The sequence below is a fragment of the Uloborus diversus genome, chromosome 10 (assembly GCF_026930045.1).
Source record: "Uloborus diversus isolate 005 chromosome 10, Udiv.v.3.1, whole genome shotgun sequence".
Taxonomy (NCBI): Eukaryota; Metazoa; Arthropoda; class Arachnida; order Araneae; family Uloboridae; genus Uloborus; species Uloborus diversus.
The window spans coordinates 92210655-92234618 of record NC_072740.1 but is presented as its reverse complement, the minus strand read 5'-3'; the positions used below and the strand labels follow the sequence as shown (position 1 = coordinate 92234618).

At 32.2% G+C, this 23964-nt stretch overlaps 1 protein-coding gene across 1 annotated transcript in view; it reads right to left on the bottom strand.

The window, feature by feature from the left end:
• Nucleotides 1-861: 861 nt before the first annotated feature.
• LOC129231091 (coiled-coil domain-containing protein 186-like) overlaps nt 862-23964 on the bottom strand; it is a 53988-nt gene continuing 30885 nt past the window's right edge. The window contains exons 9-13 of the mRNA XM_054865338.1: nt 18172-18246; nt 16311-16395; nt 14338-14417; nt 2555-2767; nt 862-1357 (exon numbers count right to left, since the gene is read on the bottom strand). Coding sequence (XP_054721313.1) covers nt 1178-1357; nt 2555-2767; nt 14338-14417; nt 16311-16395; nt 18172-18246 — 633 coding nt within the window. The 3' untranslated portion in view covers nt 862-1177. The remainder of the gene's footprint in view (nt 1358-2554; nt 2768-14337; nt 14418-16310; nt 16396-18171; nt 18247-23964) is intronic.

The following is a 23964-nucleotide window of genomic DNA, read 5'->3' as shown; positions in this document are numbered from 1 at the left end:
AAAAAAGTTTTTGCACAAAGGAAATAACAAAATACTTTACTTCCGACGCTAGTTTTTCTTTTTACTTTTAATGCTGCAAAGGTTTTTCTCTTTTATTACATTACTAAAATTAGATTGTAGGTCTATTAGAGGTAGGCAGCGGTGACAATCCCCGGCAACCACCCACTGTCACGAAAAAGGTAACTAGGACGAAAAAGAAATAAATATAATACTGGAATGTATTTATAGGCTGAAGATAACCAGCAAAGGAATGGGGGTCCACATGTCAGTATTTTGCCCTAGGGCTTGATAAAGCTCCCAGCATCCCAGCTCCAAAAACAAGGAGTGAGAGAAATGATTATTTAGGAGGATATATAAAAAAATATTTTTTTGTTAGTTTTAGAGTAAGTGCTTGTTTTCGTTTGATTAAATTTCAGACTATGTGAGTTCTTTCGTTTTGAACTTTATTTAAGAATATGGATGACGAAAATAGAGGTCGGTCCATTTAGGAGAATATCATATACATAGGGTTAGACATAAATGCAAGACAATTTTATATTTTAACTTTAATATACTGTGTTTTTGAAAGATAGCAAAACTATTAAATAATCCAATAAATGTTAGACTAAAAAAAAATTAAATTGAATAAATAAAAAAATTTATGATGATTAAAATTGAGTTACTATTTCGCACATCTCCATGAATTGTTTTCAGTTTCCCGCAAAGCTATCACTTTCTTTCAACAACATGCTCAAGTGGTTAAGCAAAAACTTTTTTTTTAGATTCTTAGTTATTCTCCAATGATAGAAAAGGGAAACCCATGTAACATTTATAATGCAACTTGTGTGTGTACTTACAAGTGTCTGCAAGATCATTATGCACAACTAAGAACATTAGATGCATGCTAACTCATTTTTTGCCAGTTAGAAACAATTTTGATATGCATGCATATGTATATAAATTTTTAAAATTCAGTTTATGTTAATGTTTCTTAGCATATGTATATATATACATATATTTTTTCTTCATTCATCATCCGCATATTTGAAATTATAGAGATTATCTTTGAAAGCATACATCAGTATTTACACACAACATGCAATACTAAATGTCATATAACATAACAAATCTGCTTTAAAAATGACAAATTCATACACACCAAAATATCATTGGATAAATAAATTTTGTTAATACTTGATCACACAGGTTTAAAATCCACACATCGAGATTTTTTTCTCATTTCTCTAATTAATTGTTCAATATGATCTTCAAGAAAATCAATTTTATCATTTTTCCTTGCTAAAATTTTTTGAAGTTTAATAATTCTTTCGATTAACATTTCTTTATCTAGCTCAACTGGAATGTCAGCAGCTTGTCCCTAAAGAAAATATGAAATCAATTTTAAACTTTATAATACTTGTTCAGTTAAATTTCATAACAAACAATTAGAGTAAGAGCAGACTAGTAAAGTTCTGGCACTTCAAATCAGAAAAACGAGGAAGGGGAAAAATGAAATTTCTAAGCTACCAGAAATGTAAATACATTTTTTTTAAAACAATTCTTTTCAACTCTGAAGCATTTACATACAAAAATAATGTAGTTAAACAATTTTTTTTTTTTGAAGTTTTCAAAAATGTGATCTCATACATTCTTTGAAGAGCACATTTAAATCATACATTTTAATGCTGCACAGTAATTTATTTCATAATTTTTACATTTTCTTAAGTGCAGAATTCCTCTCAATGAGACATTGTTTTCCATGGTCAAAGCCCAGCATTTAATAGCAGATATTATCCGCTTTAAACTTTTTATCTTTTTTTCTGATTTATTAATGTAAAATTTATACCAACCTGAAGAGTCACATTTGAATATAATAGCAGTTTGTTTTAAAATAAATGAGCTAACCAAATCAAATAAGTTTTTTACAGTACACCTACGGTGTACTGTAAATAGCTTGTTTAACTCTAAAGCTTATTCCAATCTAGAGGGAAATTATTAGTTTTTTTGCATCAATGTAACAAAACATATTAAGTTAAAAATATATATTTAAAAAAAAAAAAACAGCATTTTGGTCTTTGTATCTCAAAATGCTAATCCTTATTAAAAAAGAAAAGTTTTAAAAGAACATAAGGTTGCCTTTGTATTCCATTATCTTAGGCCATGATGGGATTCCACCTGTAAGAACTTGAACACACTTATTGATTCTAGTAAGCAATAGCTTTGCTCGCCCCTTTTTACTGCACAAATGAATTATTTACTTCAATTTATACATAATGTGGCTTTAAGATAGTCATTTTAACATTGTTGAAATGGGGGGAAGGAGGCAGAAAGAACAAAAACTTCTCACATAAAAACAAACCAATAGCTTTGTATGCAAATCTAATATTTTGTAAAATTCCTACAAAGTTGTACTTTTGTAGAGAAAATAATTCAATTTTAAAATATTTATGGCATTTGTTTGAAAAGGTTTTAAAGGAAAAAGTTAAGTTTAAATTATCATACACTAAAAAGATCAAATAACAGTTACCGATTACTTTCAACAAAAAATTACTTTAACTTTAATCATACTGATTACCTTGCTTTGGTTAACTGGAGCAGCTTTACCTCCAGTAAAAGGGGGAGTTGGAGAGACAGTAAATTTAATCCCATTTTCATTAGAGCTAACTACATCAAGTGAAGCTGTAGAACTTGTTCGTGAGCCTAAACTTGCAGAGTCAGCTCGAATGCAGTTATTAGACTCAAAACTTTCTAGCCGTCTCTTACACTGATATAATTCTCTTGACAATTCCTGCAAGGCAAAATGAAAAATAAGAATTTTTTTCAACAGTTTATTCAATTCAGACTGCAATATTTTGAATTTTTTTTTTTACTTTTAATCCCTTACCTGCTAAGGAAAACGATTGAGATTCCCTCCCTATTGCATATAGTTATGCAATTCATAAGGTGCGAAATAAAAGCAACTTTTGCTTTCAAAAAGTTGTTCACTTTCACAAAAAAAAAAGAAAAATGAAAATAAAAAATTTATAAAGTTTAGAGTAAAGGTCTATTAAAAAAGATGTTAAACTTATCTACCATGGGATATGTCCCAAAACATGGTTGTACACTAGGGTTTTGACTTTAAAATGTTTTGCAATTTATATTATCTCCAGTGGTTGCAAAAGATTAACTTTTGCATGTGTACTGTACAACACACTACAAAGTGTGTCACACAAGATAAGTGTACTGAAACAACTAGAAAGTAAAGCCTCCTTCGGTCATTCATTGAAAAATTCCCAAAATGTGTTGATAGTTCTGAAAAAAAAAAAACACTTAAATTTATATGTTTATTAGTGATAACCCCCAGAGACGAATTCCCCCACCCATCTTCCAAGACACTTGAGGGGTCAGGTGGAGTTTTGGCAGAGCGATTGATGATCTCTGCACTTTCAGGACTGCATTGTGGAAAAAAAAGTGTTGCAAAATACCCAGATTTTGAACAGTAAAAAAAAAAAAAAAGAACTTAGAAGGAACAGTGGGAGTTTTGAGAGATAACTTTATCCTTTTACAGACATTAGTCCTAAAACAATAATTTAAGATTTTCTTCAGACAATATCATTTCTAAAATTTTTTTGTATGCTTTCCATAACAAATAGTTGCTTAAGTTGAATTGAAAAAATGCTTAAAATACCCTTGTTCAAGAATTTTATTTTCTTTTGCATTAAAATATAATTCAAATTAGAGGTTTATGTATAAAGAGAAGTATATAAGCACTGCTTGCTCAAAAATTGGATATCATTGTGAATGCTTTAACTTGTTTTATCTTCTGTAATTTTATACTTCTATACAAGTTAGGCACCACATTCGATTTTTTTAAAGAAATTGGTACATGTAAACTATTTTTTCTTTCATTGTGTGACATAGAATGTCCGATCCATATATGATCCCACTTCATAATTCTCCATTCCTAAATAAAGGATATTCGAATGCCAGCACAAATGTCCAGGGTAGGCCAAAAATGTTTTTGGACAGGCAAAAAAAAAAAAAAAAAAAAAACACCAGAATAAAAAAATTTAAAAAAATCTAAAAAATGCCAACATTTTCTATTGAAATCAAAAATATTTATATATATTAGGGTGCTTCCTGCTCACTTCGCTAGCGAACCCCAGTTTGCTGCGTATGGCGGCTCTGTCATCAGCCCACCTTCGACATTGCAATTCGGGAGCCTCAAACCCTCTAATTTTTCAAAATTGAAACTCCAAAAAATGCTACTGTAGATCATTTTCAAATATATTAAGAAAAGATCTGGGATTCTTCTGGGGAAATTTTCAGAACTGTAGATTTAAAACTGCATTTTTAGATAATCTCTGTTGAAGCCCTCAAAACTTTTTGAAATTGAAATTTAAAAAATGGGATACACTATCATTACTATAACGCTACTACCTATGATGCTCTTTCTAACAGGGGACAGGCAGTTTTTCAAAATTGAAGTTGCAAAACTTTTAATTTTAGTCGATCTTTGATGATGTTAATGGGGGTCTGAGGGTTCTTCTCTGGAAATATTTTGAAATTGAAGGCCAAAAAATAAAAATTAAGACTAGTTTTGACAGGGGCGCCGACTTGCAAAAATTATTGAGGGGGCCGCGCATCACCAGGGTCTAGGGGCTATGTTATCCCACGGAGCCCCCCTCCCCCCCCCCCAAAAAAGGTTAAATTTTGTGCTTTGAAAATACCAACTTGCATATTTTATTGCGTGTATAATTTAAACAAACAATATGTGACATGGCGTTTTCAAAGCAAAACAATCTAAAAATTGGTACACAAATTTTCTGCTTCAGTTAGATCATGTCACTTGTCTTAAGTGAGGATAAATTTTATAGTTCTATTTTGTGGGGAGCCGTGCAGTGCAGTACCTAGGCTATGGCACTATATAAAGTAGTGCACTTGACTTGCATGGAAAGGCACTCCCAGTGGCACCGATTTATATTACTACTATTATATATGCGAAAGTTTGTCTGTATGGATGTATGGATGTTTGTTACTCTTTCACGCAAAAACTACTGAATGGATTTTGATGAAACTTTACAATAATATAGCTTCAGCATCAGAATAGGGTAGTTTTCGTCCTATTATGGGGAGCAAAAACCCCTTAGGGGGACAATAAAACACAATTTTCATATAAATTCTCTAATATGGGGATGAAAAAATACTTGCACATATTAACATTATATGTCCATCGAAAGCTCTGATTTTTCTGCTGAAGATGGCACCTGTTCGAAATTTCTAAGTAGAATAAAAAACGAGTTATGAGCTTTTTAGTTCCATGTTCGAAGGCTTTCCTTAACTCAATACAATATTTAGTGTATCATCTCAACTCCCTGTCGATAACGACTATTGTTGTATTGTTGACTATCTTTGCTTTTCGTGACTGTTCAAAGCTTTTCTCAAGTCAAATCTTGAAGTAAGATTTTTGCAGAAGATTGGCAAATAATACATGGATTTGGCTGATTTTTTTCCATTTTAATGCAACTTTGAGGCAATTAACGGTCTTTTTTATTTATTTGTATTGACTGGGTATTTAATCGATCAGCTGGAATCTAGCCAAATTTTTTTTGTGGAATCATTTCAATAGCTAAGGCATTTGGCATTTTTTTCAACTGTCGCTGTTTTTGAAGCTAAAGACTACGCAATACTGTTTCTCGGTTTTCACCATGTATAAATATCGCCATTTCTTTAATATTTCTTTCTTTAAATTTGTTAACACGTAAAATAATTCGCCAACTAATTCGCAAATTCATAAACAGCGCAAAAACTTCCATTACTTTGTCTTTGCACACAATTTCAAACAATTGCCAAATTTTTACTGTTTATTGGACACATTTCGGGTAGCATCATTGTTGACCCTATTTTGGGACGATTTCTACGGTAAGAAGTTACACATTATACAATAATTTAGATTGCCGGTGTAGCGCTGGCTATTATGTATTTGATGGAGATCGGGATTATAAGGGAACTGTTTCACTTTATTTAAGAATAGTTGACCTCGCTCAAATTGGATTTTTTGGGAATTACCCAAACTGACTTCTTTACAACTCCTGAACGTTTTTGTGATTTATTTTTTGTGATTTTTGGGTTTCTTCTTAGTTTTGCCAACATTTTATTTACTCCCTTTCCCCCTAATTTTCAGTTTTAATCATACCTTTTGATACATTTTAGGGGGCAGGCAATTTGAAATGTCAGCGAAACTAGAGACAAACTATGTTTTGGTAACTATTTGACCTCTGCCTGTAATGACCATTAACTTGAATCAATTGAAAAAAAACTACATCAACGTGAGCGAAGCCGCGGGCAAAAGCTAGTAACAAATATGGGGGCAGGTGGCATAACGGGGGGCCTTTCCAAGGGAAATTTTTGAAATTTGAAATAAAAAATTGTGAGTTTTTAAGTTTTTTTAAAAAGCATTTTACGTTTATATGATCAACATTGGAACCTCGAAAACTCGAATCTCGGTAATTCCACACTCTGAGAAACTCTACAAGCCGACACATTTTTTGGCTTTGAAGAAAAAAAATAACACGAATGGTGTTTTCGTAAAAAGCTAATTTAATTTACAGTTATAATTATGCTTTTAGGCTATTACAAAGCAGTGAATATATAGCTCTGAAAAGATAGAAATGATATTTCAATAAAGTTAAATTATCATTAAAAGAATAAAACATAAAAGATTGCTGTTGCACTTTGATTACTATTAGTGAAATAACTAATTTAAGCTTGCTATGAATAAGGCACAGAGTTCATTAAATAAAAATAATATCTCAAAATTAATGCTTTAATAGAGTTAATAATTGAAGAAAACTATCACGCCTTCCATTCAATATACAAATCAAACCCTGATATATTTTTTCCAGATTAGCAACACTTAGATGAGAGCGCTGCCGTCACGGCGCCAACACAGTGGGGCGAAAATGCCAAAAAGCGCTTATAAATGTTTTTTCCTCCTATATTAAACCAATTGAGGATTAATAAATTTGCACAGGCGTACCTCTTAGGCAATCAAAACTGGAATTTTAGAGCGCTGCCTGCCGGCTACAGACCTTACATGAAGGTTTGCGCACTGGGACAAATTCTATGAGTGTTCTCAGCACAGTAACACTATCATTATTCACACCACTCGTTTTCAATTAACCTGCTTACTACGGTAATAGTTATTTGTTTTAATTCATTATTGAATGTATTTTACAAGGTAACTATCTTCAAACAAGGAAAGTAAAAAATACAAACATAATTTTGTGATTTTAGAAACCATAATATGACGAATTATGTTCTTAAATTATTGAGGGGGCTCTGCCCCCCAAAACGAATTTTTGAGGGGGCTCGGGCCCCCTCAAGCCCTATGGAGTCGGCGCCACTGAGTTTTGATGATGTTAGGGGGAGGGGCTCGTGATGCTCCGTCAAATTTTTTTGGAATAACATTAAAAACCCAGTTTTGAACAATCTCTGGCATTCTTTCGGGACTCTGCCAACAATTTTTAGAAATCAAAATTCCAGAAAAACAATTGTGGATAACACTAAACTGCAAATTACAATGTTTTGTTTATTGCGTATAGTAAAAAGTGTGATTTTATGTAACGTTGATGCAATGAATAAATACAAATTTTCAATCCATTTACTTCAAACTAACAAAACAAAACTACTAACAAAAACAAAAAACCTTTAGTAATACTAAAGGTTTTTTTGTTTTTGTAATATCACTAATTCTTATGTGTTTTTGCTGGTATAATTACGTTTATTTCCTCACAAACATTTTTATAATACATTTCTATTTTAAAGAAAAAGCAATATTCAATGTCCACAACTTGCTAAATTTAGTTATATAAGTATTACCTGAATGGGAGGAAATCATGCTGTTAAGAAAATAAAATAAATTTAAGGGCAAAGTCAAGTTCATTTGATGTATAAGAAAAAGCAATTTTCATTATTTTGTTTTGACTAGGCAGGCAATTCATATTTATTTCTGAAACTACTTCATAATAATGAACTATTTGAAGAATATTCTATGAAGTTTTCAGTAATTTTTACAGTGAAATGAAACAGCTATTCTATGCCAACATTTCAACACCAAAAATAGTTTAATTGCGGAGCTCCTCATAAATTATTCCCAGGATTATTTAAAATAAATTTATTTATTAAGGGATAACACATTGCAGTTTGTGATTCATAACATATGAAAGACGATACAATATCGTAAATTGCTTTGAAAAGGCTAAATAAATAAATAATAAATAAAAACTGAATATTTTTGAAATGTGAATGACAAAAATAGATATTGATGAACAGAAATCAAGATTCACGATTGCCACTCACAGCGTGGCGACCTGGTTTGAAAAATTGGCGACTCAAAAAAACTTCCTCACTCTACATCTCCCCCCCTTTCCCAAAAAAAAAAAAAAAAAATTCCTGGGATGAACAAGAATTATGCACATATAAACAGGGGGGAAAATAATTAATTGCTTTGGAAGCATAAGTGTCTGAGAATAAACACTGAAAAACGGAAAGTGGATCGGAGAACATCTTCTTTTGATCGGGAAGGTATTTTAGCTACGTGTAAAACATAGCCGCCATATTTCGTCATTCACAAGATGAAAGAAGACAAGATGCTCAAGTATCAAAGTTTTCAAAAACAAAGCAGAATTGGAGTTTTATTTAACTGCAAATAAATGAGAAAACACAAAATGTGCTGCAATTTGTTTTGTTTTTTTGGATTGTTTAAAATAATTTTCTTGAGAAATGAAAAGTTTTTACATTTAAAACTTAATCTTATCCTCATTGCTTTGGATGCAAATATGCTAAAAACTTATCAAATAAATTGTAGTTTAGGAATTTTTGTTTTTTTATTTCTTTTCATGCTACAAAATCAAAAATTTGTATCTTAATTTTTGGTTTAGTCGCCACATGAGTCTTTTCCAAGATACCAGTACACAAGACTCTTAAGTGCCCAAGTTTCCAAAAACAGAATTAGAAGTTTATTGCAATGCAAATTATTGAAAATAATGCAAAATGTTTTTTTTTTTTTCGGAATTGGAATACTTAAAAAACTACAAAATACATTGCGAAAATTATTAACCTCATGTTTATGTCCGCAAGTGCAGGTTGGGGAGAAGCAAAGGGTTGCTTCTCATGCCCTTTAGCTTTAAAAAATTAAATAAAATAAACAAGCAATGTCAAACTGCAAAATATTTTTTTAACTGCAAAATACATGACAAATTACATTAATCTCACTTTCTTGTGCATGAGCACCATCAGGGTGCTACAAAGGGGTGCACTTTCACTCCCTTTTTTCCCGAGAAACCTAGTTTTAGGCAGTCTTTGCAATGACAAGTGAATGGGGAAGGCTCGGGGGCTTTCTCTGAGAATATTTCGACATGGAAGACTTAAAAGACTTAAAAACACAACTCTATGTTTGACAATTTAAGAGAAATGGGGAGAAGGTTCCCTTCCGACCTATTTTCCGAAACTGAAATTAGTTTTAGACTATCTTTAGCAGGCATGGATTTGGAAGCTTTTGTGTCAAAATTTCAAAAGAAGAAAATTTCACTTTGGTGAGGTTACGGAAAAAAGGGAGATTTATATGTGTAGGAGAAGGACCAGAGTTTGTTGGCAGCCCAGAATTTTTTATACAGAAGTTTTAAGACTGCAAACATTAAGCTATATGTTCTGACGTTAGGGGGAAAGGTTCTTACCGAAACTTTTTTGCAATCACAGTCCCTCAAATGACACTTAGTTTATCTAAGTTACGGGAGAAGGGCTGGTAACCAGCTTTCCTTGGGAAAATGCTTAAAATTGAAAACATAAAAATAGAATTTTAGTAAACTTTGATTACATTAGCGAGGGGCTAATGTTTCAGTCCTCCTAAAAATTTTGAAAACTAACGGCTTAAAACCTAAATTTTACGGTTTCTTTAAATCAAAATCAGGGGTGGGGAGTAGGAATTTCCCTGTTTTGAATCAGATCTTCGACGTTCCTCTTAGTTGTTACAACCTTAGGCAGGTCTCCCGCTCGTTCCGTCACTGAATGAGACAATTGTTCTCTTTTTTTGATATCATCAAATTTTCCGCCTCAAAAATCTGCTGCTCTAGGTCGTGGCACAGGTCGCCTACCCCAGGAGCTGGGACTGCCCTCTCCAATTCACCTCCCTTCCTTTTCTCTGAAATAGTATCCTTCGCATACTCTGACAAGGTCACTGAATTGCATTCTAAAATGTTGAGAATAATTTACTGGTAGCAGCACTATGTAAATGATAGTATTTAGTAAATGGTGGAATTTTTTTGAAACTTCAGAAAACAGCAGTAATAGGAGCAGAAGGCTGCACAGGGGGTGAGGGGGAGAAGGGACACCTGTTGGTCCAGGTCCAAGCCTAAAGAGGGTCCAATATTTTTAAAATGGGAAGTGAAATATAGAGGTAAACAATATGAAGACGGGCCCGTAAAAAACATTTGTGACAGGCCCCAAATTTTCTGTGCATGTCCCTGATTGGAGTCACTGTTAATGTTATATTAATCACCAGGGGCAGACTGGCTACCTTTGGCCTGGTCGGCAAAATCATATTTTGGCCCACCGTGAATTTAAATTAAAAAAAAATGAATACCGCTTCTATATAAGCAAAACTACATTGGCCCTATTCCCACCATACTTCAAAGCTTAAATATTTATGACAGGTTAGAGACACGTGTAAAGATAAGAAATAAGAAGATTTAAAAAAGAAGGGGAAAAAAAAACAATACTTGGCACTCAAAATGCTTTAAGTTTTTAATCTGTATTTAAATTACATGAATATATAGTACAATAACACCATTCCACGGAAAAACGAATATATTGTCAAGAGCATGACAGCTCATATATTTCATTAAAAATAATAATTTAGAAGGGTAATGAACAAATTTTTGGTACTTAAGGAATCGCAAACGTATGATTTATTTAGAATAAAAAATTTATTCATTAGGTTTTAAAATTATTCCTATTTGATAAAATAGATAAGCTTTCACGTGCGGGACAAAGTTGCGGTTTTTTCGTGGAATGGCTCAAAAAGGTTGAACTGTAAAATTTGGGCATTGAAATAAAGAAATTATTTTCACTCAAGCGTTGAGCAACCAAGGCAGTTCTGCTGAACTGGAAGCTTTACTGCCAATCACTTTATCATAGTCGTAATTAAATGATCGCTCTTCATGAATCAGCATGTAGTCCTCTAGAAGATATTGTCCAATGTTTGAAAGTAAATGATTTTTGCCTACTTTTGCACAATCCGATAAAGTACATAGTACATTTTGCATTAAGTTTCCTACTAGGAATTTAACTTCAGGAAAGCGAGCAGGATCTAGCCAAGCAATGTTTTACAAAAGTGGTTCATTTGCAACAAATCGTGCATTGAGTACTGAAACTGTGATATCCAAAATACTGTAATAATTCATCTCAAACTGTTTGGATGATGAATTTAACAGCCTTGCATCATCACAAGATAATTCATCAGGATTTCGCTTTATTATTGGAATTCCCTTTTCCGGAAGAAAACCCTTAATATCGACGAAGCAACATTCTTTAGTTAATTTATTCTGCAGATAAGAAGCAAAAATTCACTCTTTTTTTACTTTCTTTTACAAACGAGCTGATGTGTGCATCACATGACTTCCTTTTACTCCAATTTGTCATTTCCCCATTACTGGCAATTTAAATGTGATACAATAGTTTACTCTCTAAATATCACCAACAATGGCCAAATTGAAACCAGATTTAAAAAAATAAATTAATTTAAAAAAAAATCACCAAATTTGTCACCAAGTTGGCGACAAAACTTGGTAACCAAAAGAATAGCGATATATCGCCAAGTGTCCGCCAAATTATAACACCACTTGAGTTTACATCGAAATTAACAATGATTTCCCCCCAAAAAAGAGCAAAAGACCCCTTTAGAAACACCGGAATGCAAACAAAAGGGAAGGTGCACAACTAGACCCCACTAGGAGTCTACGTGAAAAATTTCAACTTTCTAAGACATTCTGTTTTTGAGTTATGCGACATACATACGCACATACATACGTAAACACAGACGTTACGAGAGAACTCGTTTTTTTTGGGGGGGGGGGGAATCGTCAAAATGGTTATTTTGCGTGTCTATACGTTCTTAAGCACTTATCCACTTGTGGTCGAGTTGAAAAAAAAAATCAACATTCATTCGGGGGTGAGCAAAATGGAAATTAAGGTCGATTTTTGAGTGCAAACTTTTTCGTGAATACAATAACACTCAAAAATCGACCTTAATTTCCATTTTGCTCACTCCGGAATGAATGTTGAGGTTTTTTTTTCGACCGACACGTGTGCATATATACCTAAGAATGTATAGACGCCCGAAATATCCATTTTGACGTTTTCCAAGTTAATTACAACGAGTTTTCTCGTAACGTCTGTATGTACGTATGCACGTATGTATGTTGCATAACTCAAGAACGTTATGTCCTAGAAAGTTGAAAATTGGTACGTAGACTCCTAGTGGGGTCAAGTTGCGCACCTCCCATTTTGGTTGCATTTGAATGTTTCTAAATGGGTTTTTAGCACCTTTTTGGGGGGAAATCATTGTTAATTTCGATGCAAACTCAAGTGGTGTTAGAATTTGGCAAACACTTGGCAATATATCACCACAAATTTGGAGCATTTTTTTTATTTTGTTTAAATCTGGTTTCAATTTGGCCATTGTTGGTGATATTTAGAGAGTTAACTATTGAATCACATTAAATTGCAATAATGGAGAAATAATATTAAATTGGTGTAAAAGGAAGTCATGTGATGCACACATCAGCTCGTTAAGAATGGAATCTAAATTCCCTCGTTTTCTCTCAAGTTCTAAAATCACGGTGTGAATTTTTTTGGTGATTGTCAAGTAGCAGTAGTAATTTGTTTCAAAACTAGTTGACAATTTGTTGATTTTAGTCGAGAGAAGAACAAGGACTAACACCAAAACAAAGTTATGTTGCAAATTTTTGAAATTTTCATCGAATCTTTGCATAAATATTTAGTTTCATGAAGTGAATGTTTTGGTGGAAAATTAGTCAAATTAAGCACGCTGCTTTATTTTCTGTTCTGGAAAAGTTGGACAAAACCGTAGCTTAAAGCTTCGAAATGAAATTAAAAACATTTAGTCAATATACTTCCTAATACTTTTGAGAGGCAATATTTGGAAGACTTAATGTATGCGATTATTTCACTATTGATTTTTTCTGAATCTTTACAAAATGACGATTTTGTAACATGGAAAGGGCAAAACCATCATCTTGCCATTTGTAACCTATTGGACTATATTGCCGTTTGCAGGTAAAGAGCAGTAACAGCAAATTTTGATTTTTTTTTTTTCATTTATTGTACATTATCTTTATTGTGCAAGCTTGCGCATTTGGTTTCCACTGTAAAAAAGAGCGAAAAAAAAAAAGTTCAATTCTAGCATTTCCCAATTATTAGTAATGAGTCCAAAACGCGTTTCTTCATCTTCCTCGAAAACTCATTTCTGTAGATTACCTGCTCGCAGCAGTATGAAGCTCTAGCTCTCCCGAAAAATTCGTAAAGTATGCAATTTAATGCACACAAATTTTGGGGCTCGTCACAAATGACTTTTACGGGGATCCCTTCATACTGTTTACTCCTACATATATTTCACCCCTCTTTCGAAAAATCTCGGGCACCCTTCAGGCTCGGAACCGGGCCAACAGGTGTTCTCTTCTGCATGCCCCAGCTCATTTATAGCATCATGCCCCAAAACATGGTCCACGCATTTATAGAAGGGTCGGGGCCGCTTTGTCTGATGATTGAGACCCCTTCAGTTTTTGTTAATAGACGAACTAATACTATAAGTTTTTAACGCTCCTTTTTCAGGCCGCGTCCAACCCCTATTTCTCTGGCCCCTCCCGTTTCCACAATGTGGGGGTCATGGCTCCCAGAGCTCTAAAAACTAGAGAGAAAGTTGATAAGAGGGGAAAGCATAAGCATGTGCGAACTTCGGCTATTTACTTTGGCCCCTGCTTAGGAGGGGGAAAATCGACCTGTTTCTAAACGCTTTTTGCACATAAAGTAAACAAATTACATGTTTTTATTTTTAAATTGTAACATTTTTTAAAATGTTAGGTGTGAGCTTAAATGTATTATGTTCAATAAAAAAATTGCTTGAAATGGCCCACTCAGGGCCCAGTCGGGGATCCCCGATTAGCCGACCTGGCCAGTCAGCCCCTGTTAATCACAGAAAGGACTAAATCAGTATAAATGGCTGTAACAGATTACTTATTTTCAATATAAATGCCAATTTAAAAATAAATAGATAATATAAAAGATTTACGGCTCACATACTTTTATGCTTGCTATGTGTCTTCTTTTTAAAACTCTATTTTCATTTTCTGTTTCATCCAGTCTGACATTCAACTTTTCAACTGAAAACAATACAAAAAGGAAAATTATCAGAGTGTTTGATCTTACACATGTACGGCTTGGATGAATGGAATACAATTTTAAATACTTCCAATTTTAAATACTTTAATGGTGCGAATCCATCTTTCCCTAATTTTTCTGAACCCTCTCCCCTTTTTTTAGCTCGTTTTTATTTCATTTACTTTTAAAAATATTTTTACATATATTTACTTATTCATTTATTATTATTATTTTATTGAAAAGTTCTGTGTGCTACGCCAATGAGACACATACACACACTAACTAAATAAATAAATGAAAAAAAAAAACAGAACAAAATAAATATTTTAAATTAAAAATAAATCAAAAAAGTTAAATAAATAAAATAAAATTAACACTCCCCTCCCCCCAAGACAAATCATTTTTGACGGTGCAAATTTGGGATTTGGACCAATTCTTTTGAACTATAAGTCCCCAAAACACAGCTTTACGCATTCCTTGATTACTTAAAGAGGGGTAAGGACCTTAATGAGTTCCCTGGATGCCTGTTCTTCAAATTAATTTGATACTCAATTTTGAATTTTCACCAATTCTTACCGATTGGTGTGTCTTTTCCATTTGATTTTCGTACTTCTGAATTTGCAATAAAAAAATAAGCATTGTAAACTACCTACCTAATACCTTTATTCAAACAATAATTTTCACCTCAAGAGAGAAATAGTGAACTTAATAAAGTTCAATTTACTAAAAACTAAAAGTATCTAGACACTCGAGTGACAGGGGCTCACACTGAATATTGGTTGATGAAAGGGCTGCTGGTTATAAAGTTTGGGAAGGCCTGACTTATATGAAAGATATGCTATAAGTTCATTTCTATGCTGCAATTTTTCTATTTTTTTTTATGAACTTTAAAATTTGAGAATTTTGAAAATCCTATACATGACAAAATATATGAAGATAATTTTCGGAATTAAGACTGAATATATTATCAGGAATGAGCGCTCATAATACTAGAATTTTAAATAATTATAATATATTCTCTGGATATATTACTAAGAAAATGGAGATCAGCAAAGGAAATTTCAGGATTGATCCACAAGAATTACAGGAAGGGTAGATTATTAACTTTTTATGCGAAGTACAGTTGGCTCTCTGTTTAACGACTTTCAAGGGACTACAAAAAATCGTCTTTAAGTAGAAAGCATCCTTAAATAGAATGCTTTTAACACTATAATGGACCATCTGTAATTGTGAAAAGCTGTCGTTAAATAGAGAAAATCGTTAAATAGAGTATAGTTAAACAGAGAGCCAACTGTACTTGTTTGCACTGAAGATATGAGTCTTCTGTAACTCACAGACCTCTGCTGAGTTCAACTTCTCAAAATTCAAGCACCGGACATGTGCCTAGGGTCTATCCATTATTAAAACGAGATTTTATCGAACTCTATTGTACATTAACTATTTATTCTTATGATTGTACACCAGACTTAAATGAACATTAATAATGAATGGAGAGAGGCACTGTTTTTTAACCAACTTCAATCGTTAAGATTTTTTACGTCATGCCTCTAAAACATTTTATTGGATGAGCTGATTTTAATTAATTTTAATTCTGAAATGGATTAAGAGGATGAAATGGAAAATTATCAACTGAAACCACTTTTTCAAAGGGTACAGAGGAGATAGACACAATTCAGGGGAAGTACTTTTAGGGACTTCAGATTTTAAAAAAGTGCTTAGGGGGGAAAAAGGACTTTTGAAACCTTAACAAATATACAACCTAGTTTTATTTATTGTTGTGCAGAAAAACATTCAAAGAATTTACTTATTTTTGCAGTATATGAAATATAGATAAGATTTAGTAAGTAGAGAGAAAACTTTGTTTGTCAATCAAATATAATTGAAATTTTGGTTACCATTTTTGGTTTTTTCAGCTAACTTTCTAGCTAACAACTGCATCTCTTCATGTCTTTCTTTTCTGGCATTTTCAAGTTCTGTAACCTAAAAAATCTCAATAATTTAACATGTATACAGAACATTTTTCAACATTTAGTAAGTAAACTAATAAAAGTTCAATATACAAGGTTTCATTCAGAAGTTTCAAGACTGATTTTTTTTCCCCAAGAAAGGGAGCGCGTTACAAGCACACAAAGCCAGAAACTAATGGATGCAAAATAGGTCACAAATTTGTTGCACAAAGGTAATTTTAGGTTTTAAGAAATATTTACAGCAGTTGTTCAAAGTTACGACCTGTAGTAGTTCTAATACATGCATCTCAACAAATGCACAGCGACTGATGAAAGTTTTTCAAAAATCTCGTATTGCAACAGAGAGTGCTTTGTGATTGCGACGCATATGTATTACAGCTGCAGGCCCAAATTTCATCAATTGCTTTAAAACTTTCTTGAGACCTAAAATGTTGTGTAAAATTGTCTTTGAGTAATAAATTTTTCACCTGTTTTTCATCCATCAGTTTCTGGCTTTATGTGCATGAAGCATGTCAGCATTGTGTTTGTGACCATATGTAACTTATGGTTCTTACTTCTTATCCTCACTTCTAACACCCTTCAGTAATTTGCCCAAGGATTTAAACTCACTCTGTATACTTATATATACTGTTTACCATATTCTTGTATGTAAGAGTACTCAAGTATGTACACGTATGTACGTGTCTACCTGAGTATATAAGTGTTCATATACATACAAGTGTAAGCGAGTATACACGTGTATAGTTGAATGTATGTCTGTAAAAATTAAAAATTTGCAGATACCCATAAACCCATTTATTGGTGCATTTATGTGAATACGTCTATATACGTGCATACACCAGTATATGCGTATGCATACGCATATACTGTTATATTAAACCCCGTTTACTGTAAAAAAAATACACATTAAGTGAAATTAATATTTAATTTATATCTGCCTCATACTTGATGATTAAGTGACATTAGAAGAAAAATATTCATTAAGTCTAATATTACGACTACTTTATCCCATCTTACTTAAATTGTTCTAAAAAAAGTATCTAAAATAGATTAAGCTAACTGCTAATGAGCAAAAGTTCTTGAGCTTCTGGTACAGTCAATCTTTTCATAATTCTAACAAAAAGAATTTTCCAAGAAAGTTAAAAGAGGTGTTAAGATTTTAAAAATTTTCATATTCACACAAAATATTTTCTTTACCAAATAAAATTTTGCCACTTGTACAATTTTGTAATCAAAATGTAGTTTCTAACTGCCCTACTCTAAAATAAAATTTTCACATTCATTCGAACATTCATTTCCAAGCTACAGCCACTTATTTGACGTATGACCACTTCCCCCCACTGACCACTTTCCCCCACCAGACCCTACTAATTGTGCTTTAAAGTTGTTTAATGTCGGGTTTGGAGCTTATACCGAGTGCGGCGCATACATTAAAAGTTTTTTCCCCTTGAGAATATATTTCGATGCACACTTACAGCGGGTGCAACACTTACTCCTGAAAATACGGCACAAACAGTTGATGAAACAGAAATTCTAATATATTGTATAAAATTAATTTCATGTATGGAGAGAAAGCAGAAAAGTATTAAACCTAGTTCGAAAATGCTGTAAAAATCAGCTCTAGAGCTCCCAAAACAATAAGTCAAATACTAAACAGGAATAGAAATACAAAAGCAGGAACCATAGAGTCAAAGTACACAAATATACAAATTCTTTAACATGAATAAAAAAGAAGGAATGAGTGAGAACTTTTGAACATTTTTAGTTGAAGTTCAGTAAATTTACATACTAATAGCTGGTTTTTCTGTTGCATTTCAGCCATTATTTTTCTGGCTTGAGATACTTCTTCTTCCAATGCTTGAACCTAAAATCATAGAGGCTATTTTTATCCTATACCTATATTTATTATTTATAATTACGTTCCGGCACAGATGCATACATAATTTATACTACAGAATCATGGGCGCCCATATGCAAAATTGTAGGGGGGGGGGGTGGTCTCACAAATTTTAACCATGGTTTAACAGGATATTTTCCCCATGGTGGCAGATTTCAGGACAGTTTCGAGTCATTAAAATTTCACATTTTTTATTATTTATTCATTAATTGCTGGAGAAGAAATATTTTTATATCTTTGCACAGAAAACATTACTAAAAGCAAGGAAGTTCTAATTACCAAGGGAGGGGGGGGTCGTGCCCCCTTGCCCCCCCTATATGGGCGGCCTTGTACAGAATCACTTCAACTCTGTTTTTGAATTGTCCATTCATTAAGAAAGGAGAACAGTTTTTTGTTCTCTAATAACCAACTAAACGGCCGTGGGTAAAAGACAGTAACTGCAAATTTTTCATTCCTCCTTTTTTTTTTTTTTTTTTTTTGCAATTTTGTCATCTATTATAAGTTAGTTTATTGTGCATCCTTACTTATTTGGTTTCAGCACAAAAAAAAAAAAAAAAAAAAAAAAAAAAAAACATATTTTTAGTATTATATAAAAAAACTAGTTTCTTCAAATATCTTGAAAACTCATTTCTGCAGATACTGTCATTTACCTGCCTATGGCAGCACACATAATTATTTTCCATTTATAACTCAGGGACAGAGCCAGAGGATTGGAAGCTGCTTAACATAATACTTTTTTCAGACGGTGTATTTTAACTTCCGAGCACAGTTCAGTTTGTGCAACTTAATCGCTCCCAATGATTCAGATTTTGAGCTCAAAATTTAATTTTAAATCTAAACATAAGAAAACATTTAAGAGCAGGTATCTGAGAAACTCACGCCTAGAATTATGAGGTGATTCATGCCATCTCAGATTTTCTCCAAAAAAATTACCAATTATTACTTATCTTATTAAGAGCCCAAATCCAGAATTTTTTGTTCTGAAGTTGATTTGTTCAGTTTTTATGGGCCCCTAAAGGTCAATGTGTGGCAGCAAAAATTGAGCGGATTTTTAAGACATGGAATTTGCTGAGCCACAACTGTTGCCAACAGGGATGAGAGTGGTCAGAGAGCAAAAAGAGGAAATAAAAAAAAAATTTAGTAAAAGGGATGATATCCAAAACAGCATCAAAATAGAACCTGGAAGCCATGATATTCAAAAATTCAACAAAAATGGTTAATTTACCAATTTTAAAGGTAATACGTATTTAGGTATGTATAAGAAATAATTTTGTACAATTTGCTGCATTATACCATTTCTTGTAAGAGTGTTTATTCCTAAATAAATCTACATTTTGAAAAAGAGGCAACAATATCTAACCCCTGCATCCATGGACAAAGGATTAGGGGAGCCAGAGGTCAATTATGGCTGCATCACACAATAGTGTCAACATTTCATATTTTTTAGAGAAAAATACATTTGCTTCATTAAAAACAATCAAGTTCATAGTGTTAAACGAGTGAGAACATAAATTTTAAAATTAGGTCTGCTTGTAAAGTAAAAATTTACAACAGAAAGAAAAATCTAAAATTTCTTTATATGGTAAAACATACTTTTCATAGTAAGAATTGAAAATAAATATATGTTTATATAAACAATTGGTTATTTTTTTCCTCGCATTGGAACCCAAACTTTGTTTTAAAAACTTCCAAATATGATTTTGGAATCAAAAGAACAACTTACAGCTGCCTCATTTAATCATGAAATCTCAAAACTTTTAGTAAGTCTAAACCATTTGAGATTCACCAGAAATATTTTTTACACTTTCATAAATACACAAAAAAAATAACCACGCCAAGTTTCAATAAATTCGAGACTAAGGGTGCTAAGTCATGTTTTTTGATTGACTTACACATTTTTTCTAAAATAAATTAAAGAAATAAAAATATTATTGAAATGATGAATAAAATAAGCAGATATAAGATAGCATATAGTAAAAAACCACTCAACATTAAAAATAATTGAAATACTTGCAGGAAGCAAAAAGACTGAAATCTCAAATGAGGCATGCAACTTTTGGCACAGCACCTGTTTCACGTCATTCGCATGATTCCAAAACATACGTTTTTGGCAGATATCGTGGAGGACGAAGATTCGAAGGTAAAAAATGAAAAGAAATCGGGGACCAAAAATTTTAAAAAATCGTATTTTTTTCTGATTTTTGAGAAAAATAAGGTCTGAAAGAGGCAAAAAAAAGGAGGAAAGGTTTTAAAAGACAACAGAAAAAGCCGGAATTCCGGCAAAAGACCGAAAAATCTCATCCCTGTGCCAAGAACAATTTGCCTCCAAATTATTTTTATGTATGAAGGATAGAAGGTTCAAACTTTACAAAATGAGTGCTAAACTTCTGGTCACTTGTTGCCGCAATGTCAATGAAGGTCACAAAAAAGGGGCATTTTTGGTGTTTTTAAGCATTTCTTAGGTATAAAAACAGATTGCACCTTTCAGTTGCCACGGGAAAAGTACTGTCGCTAGAAAGGTAAGTATGCACTTAAAAAAAATGCATTATTAACTGAGGCAAGTTTAATGTGCTTTGATTTATATTAGGCCAAAACAGGGAAAATGTCACATTTTACTGATATTCAAACTGTCGTAACTCCTTGCGCGAACAACATATTGGAATAATTTTTTTTGCCCTTCTTATGCCCTATTATTGGTCTTACCAAAACAGTAAATTCCATTGAGGCGAAATGCTTTGAAATTTTTTTCAAAAATAATAGCCTAATTTTGTCGTCATGGCTCTTGGCTTCTTCATACAATTGGCTTGAATTACTGATATTTTGCTAATGTAATTTGCAATATAATATTCTGTGACACATATATTATATTTTTGACATCCATTTACTTTACCATAAAACATTAGTAACATTTAAGTTTTGTATATTTAAGTGTAAAGTGAATTAGTCAACATTTTCAATGTTATTACATTGAAAACTCTTTTCTTAAAAATCAAACATATAGTTCCATTTAAGACTCTTGAATGTGTTTTTATCACAGCATTTTAGACCGATCAGTATCAGACAATTTCTGTTAAAAAAAAAGTTTTTTTCTTGAAAACTTTGTTCGTAAGGCTGTTTTTTCTTCATGAAGCTACTTATTTGAGCTATTACATTTTTAACATTCTAATAAGAAATAAATGTAAAACAATTTTTTTTTTGACAAAGTATATTTTGAAACATTATTGTTAAGAGTTATATTGACTTCAATATAAAACTCAGCAAGATAAATTGCAGAAAATTAAATATTTTAACATTTTCAATGTTTGTTTTTTATTACTGTAGAGTTGATTTTTTGTTGCTGTTGATCGATAAAGCAGTTTATTAAGGATATGCAGATATCATTGATAAAATATTTAAAGTTACTGTCATAATAATCTCACTGACATGAAAGTCAGCAAAACAAAACATTCCAACTTCCTTTACTTTTATTATTGTACCAAATTGCAGCTTCTTCAATTCTGATAGGCTTCTGAAAATTAAATTTTTTTTTCCGAGCTAGTTGAGCAGTGAGTGTATTACCGCTTAGAAGACTGTTTGGGAATGTGAAACTATATTTTTTATGAGAAGAGACTATAATATAATACCACAATATATTATTCATTCAAATTGTTACTCACTCATTTTGTCACATTAAAACTTCAAGTTAATTATGCATTTTTTTAGAGTGCATATACTTACCTTACTAGCAACAGTACTTTTGCTGTCGCAACTGAAAGGTGCAATCTGTATTTGGAACTCAAAACTGCTAAAAAACGTCAAAAAAGCCCCTTTTTTGCGACCTTCATTGACTTTGCGGCAATAAGTGGTCACAAATTTAGCACTCACTTTGTAAAGTTTGAACCTTCTATCCGTCATACATAAAAAGAATTTGGAGGCAAATTGCTCTCGGCAACAATTGTAGCTCATAGCACTTTTCCATGTCTTAAAAATCCGCTCGATTTTTGCTGCCGCGAGATGACCTTTAAGGGCCCGTAAAAACTGAATAACTCAACTTCAGAACAAAAAATTCTGGATTTGGGCTTTTAATAAGATAAGTTATAATTGGTAATCTTTTGGAGAAAATCTGAGATGGCATGAATGACAAGCGTGACACTCTCTCAGATTCTTGCTCTTAATATGATTCAAAAATAACATTAAAAAATAGTTGTTCGTTACTCTAAAGTGCCTTCTATCTCGCATATTTTAAACTACATCTTCAAAATTTATTTTCAAGAAAACACTGACACAATGAATAATTTTAGCAAAAACTGGAAAACTAATAATATTTCTGTTTTTTATGATCATTTGAAATTTTGGACCGTAAATTTTAATGGTGCCTATCTCCTTCGGAAGCTGTTTGGGAACCTTATTTTTTACTTCATATTGTTTGTATTGATATGTACTAATACCCCTTAAAGTCCCCCCCCCCCCTTAGAGTTCAGAAACATCCTGTAGATCCGAAAATGCAACAGAACCCAGATCAGGAAAATGCCATTTTATTTAAAATAAAAATAAATGACATGTATACATCCAAAAATTTTGTTTGTTATCCTATTAAAAAGACCTTTTAATAATAAGAACAAAAATTTACAATTGTTTTTATAAGAGAAAAATGATTCTAAAATACTTCTGTCTTTTGATGAAATAAGAATCTGAACTGCATCAAAATATAGATGAATGGAAAACAAGTTTTGTTTGTTTATAAAACAATAAAAAAGAAAAGAAACTACTTTTCCCAAAAAATACAAGAACAATATTTTTATTTCTGTATTATATTACTAACTGGAATAATATTTTGGAAAAAAAAAAACTGAGGAAGAACCGCTCAACGTTTATCAATACAAAACCTTAACTGCGTTAATATTGCTAAGGAAATTATGATCAATTTGGCATATGCTGCAGCTATAAAGATGCATTAGGAATTGTGTTTGGTAATACAATTTGCCTCTGAAATAAGCTCTTTCTTGCTTAGTTTATTAAGCATTATTTTAGAATATTAAATACAATGTTTGATTATGAAAGATTCTACGGACAGTTTTTAATACTTATAGCAATATACGGCATACTAAACAGATTCAATTAAAAAGAAAATAACACAGTTCGATTTCAAATCTATGGTCACTTGTGCAGTTAGAACTATCCTTGGAGGATGGGGAGGGAGCACAGCAGTCCTTGCAGGTGTATAAATGCTATAACCAGTTTGGCAATTTACCATTAAAAAAAGTTTGTGAGGGATTGAACTTCCTCGTCCCTCTTGGGCAAGGATGTAAAAGCATTAAAATCCTTCCTTTATGAAAATCCACATTATCCACATATGATTATAATTTTTACACGATCTCATTTCCATTTTAAAAAGTGTTCCCTTGAAACATTTTACAAAATGGTTTAATTTCCATAATTCACTTATAACTGTAAAACTAGTGATTAGGTGAAGTAAATCAAACTGATCAATACAGGATAATCAAAGTTATAAACAAAGAAAAGTTTATCACACATTGAATAAAATGATCTTCAATTTTTGGAAACTTTTCATGCAATGTTTTTTTTTCTTTTGGGAAAGGGGGGGAGGGACTTTTATAGACATGTCAGATAAAAATAAACAATTAATAAAAAACAGGGTTAAAAAGTTATTTAGGTTAGAAACAATATTTTGAAATATGAGATTTG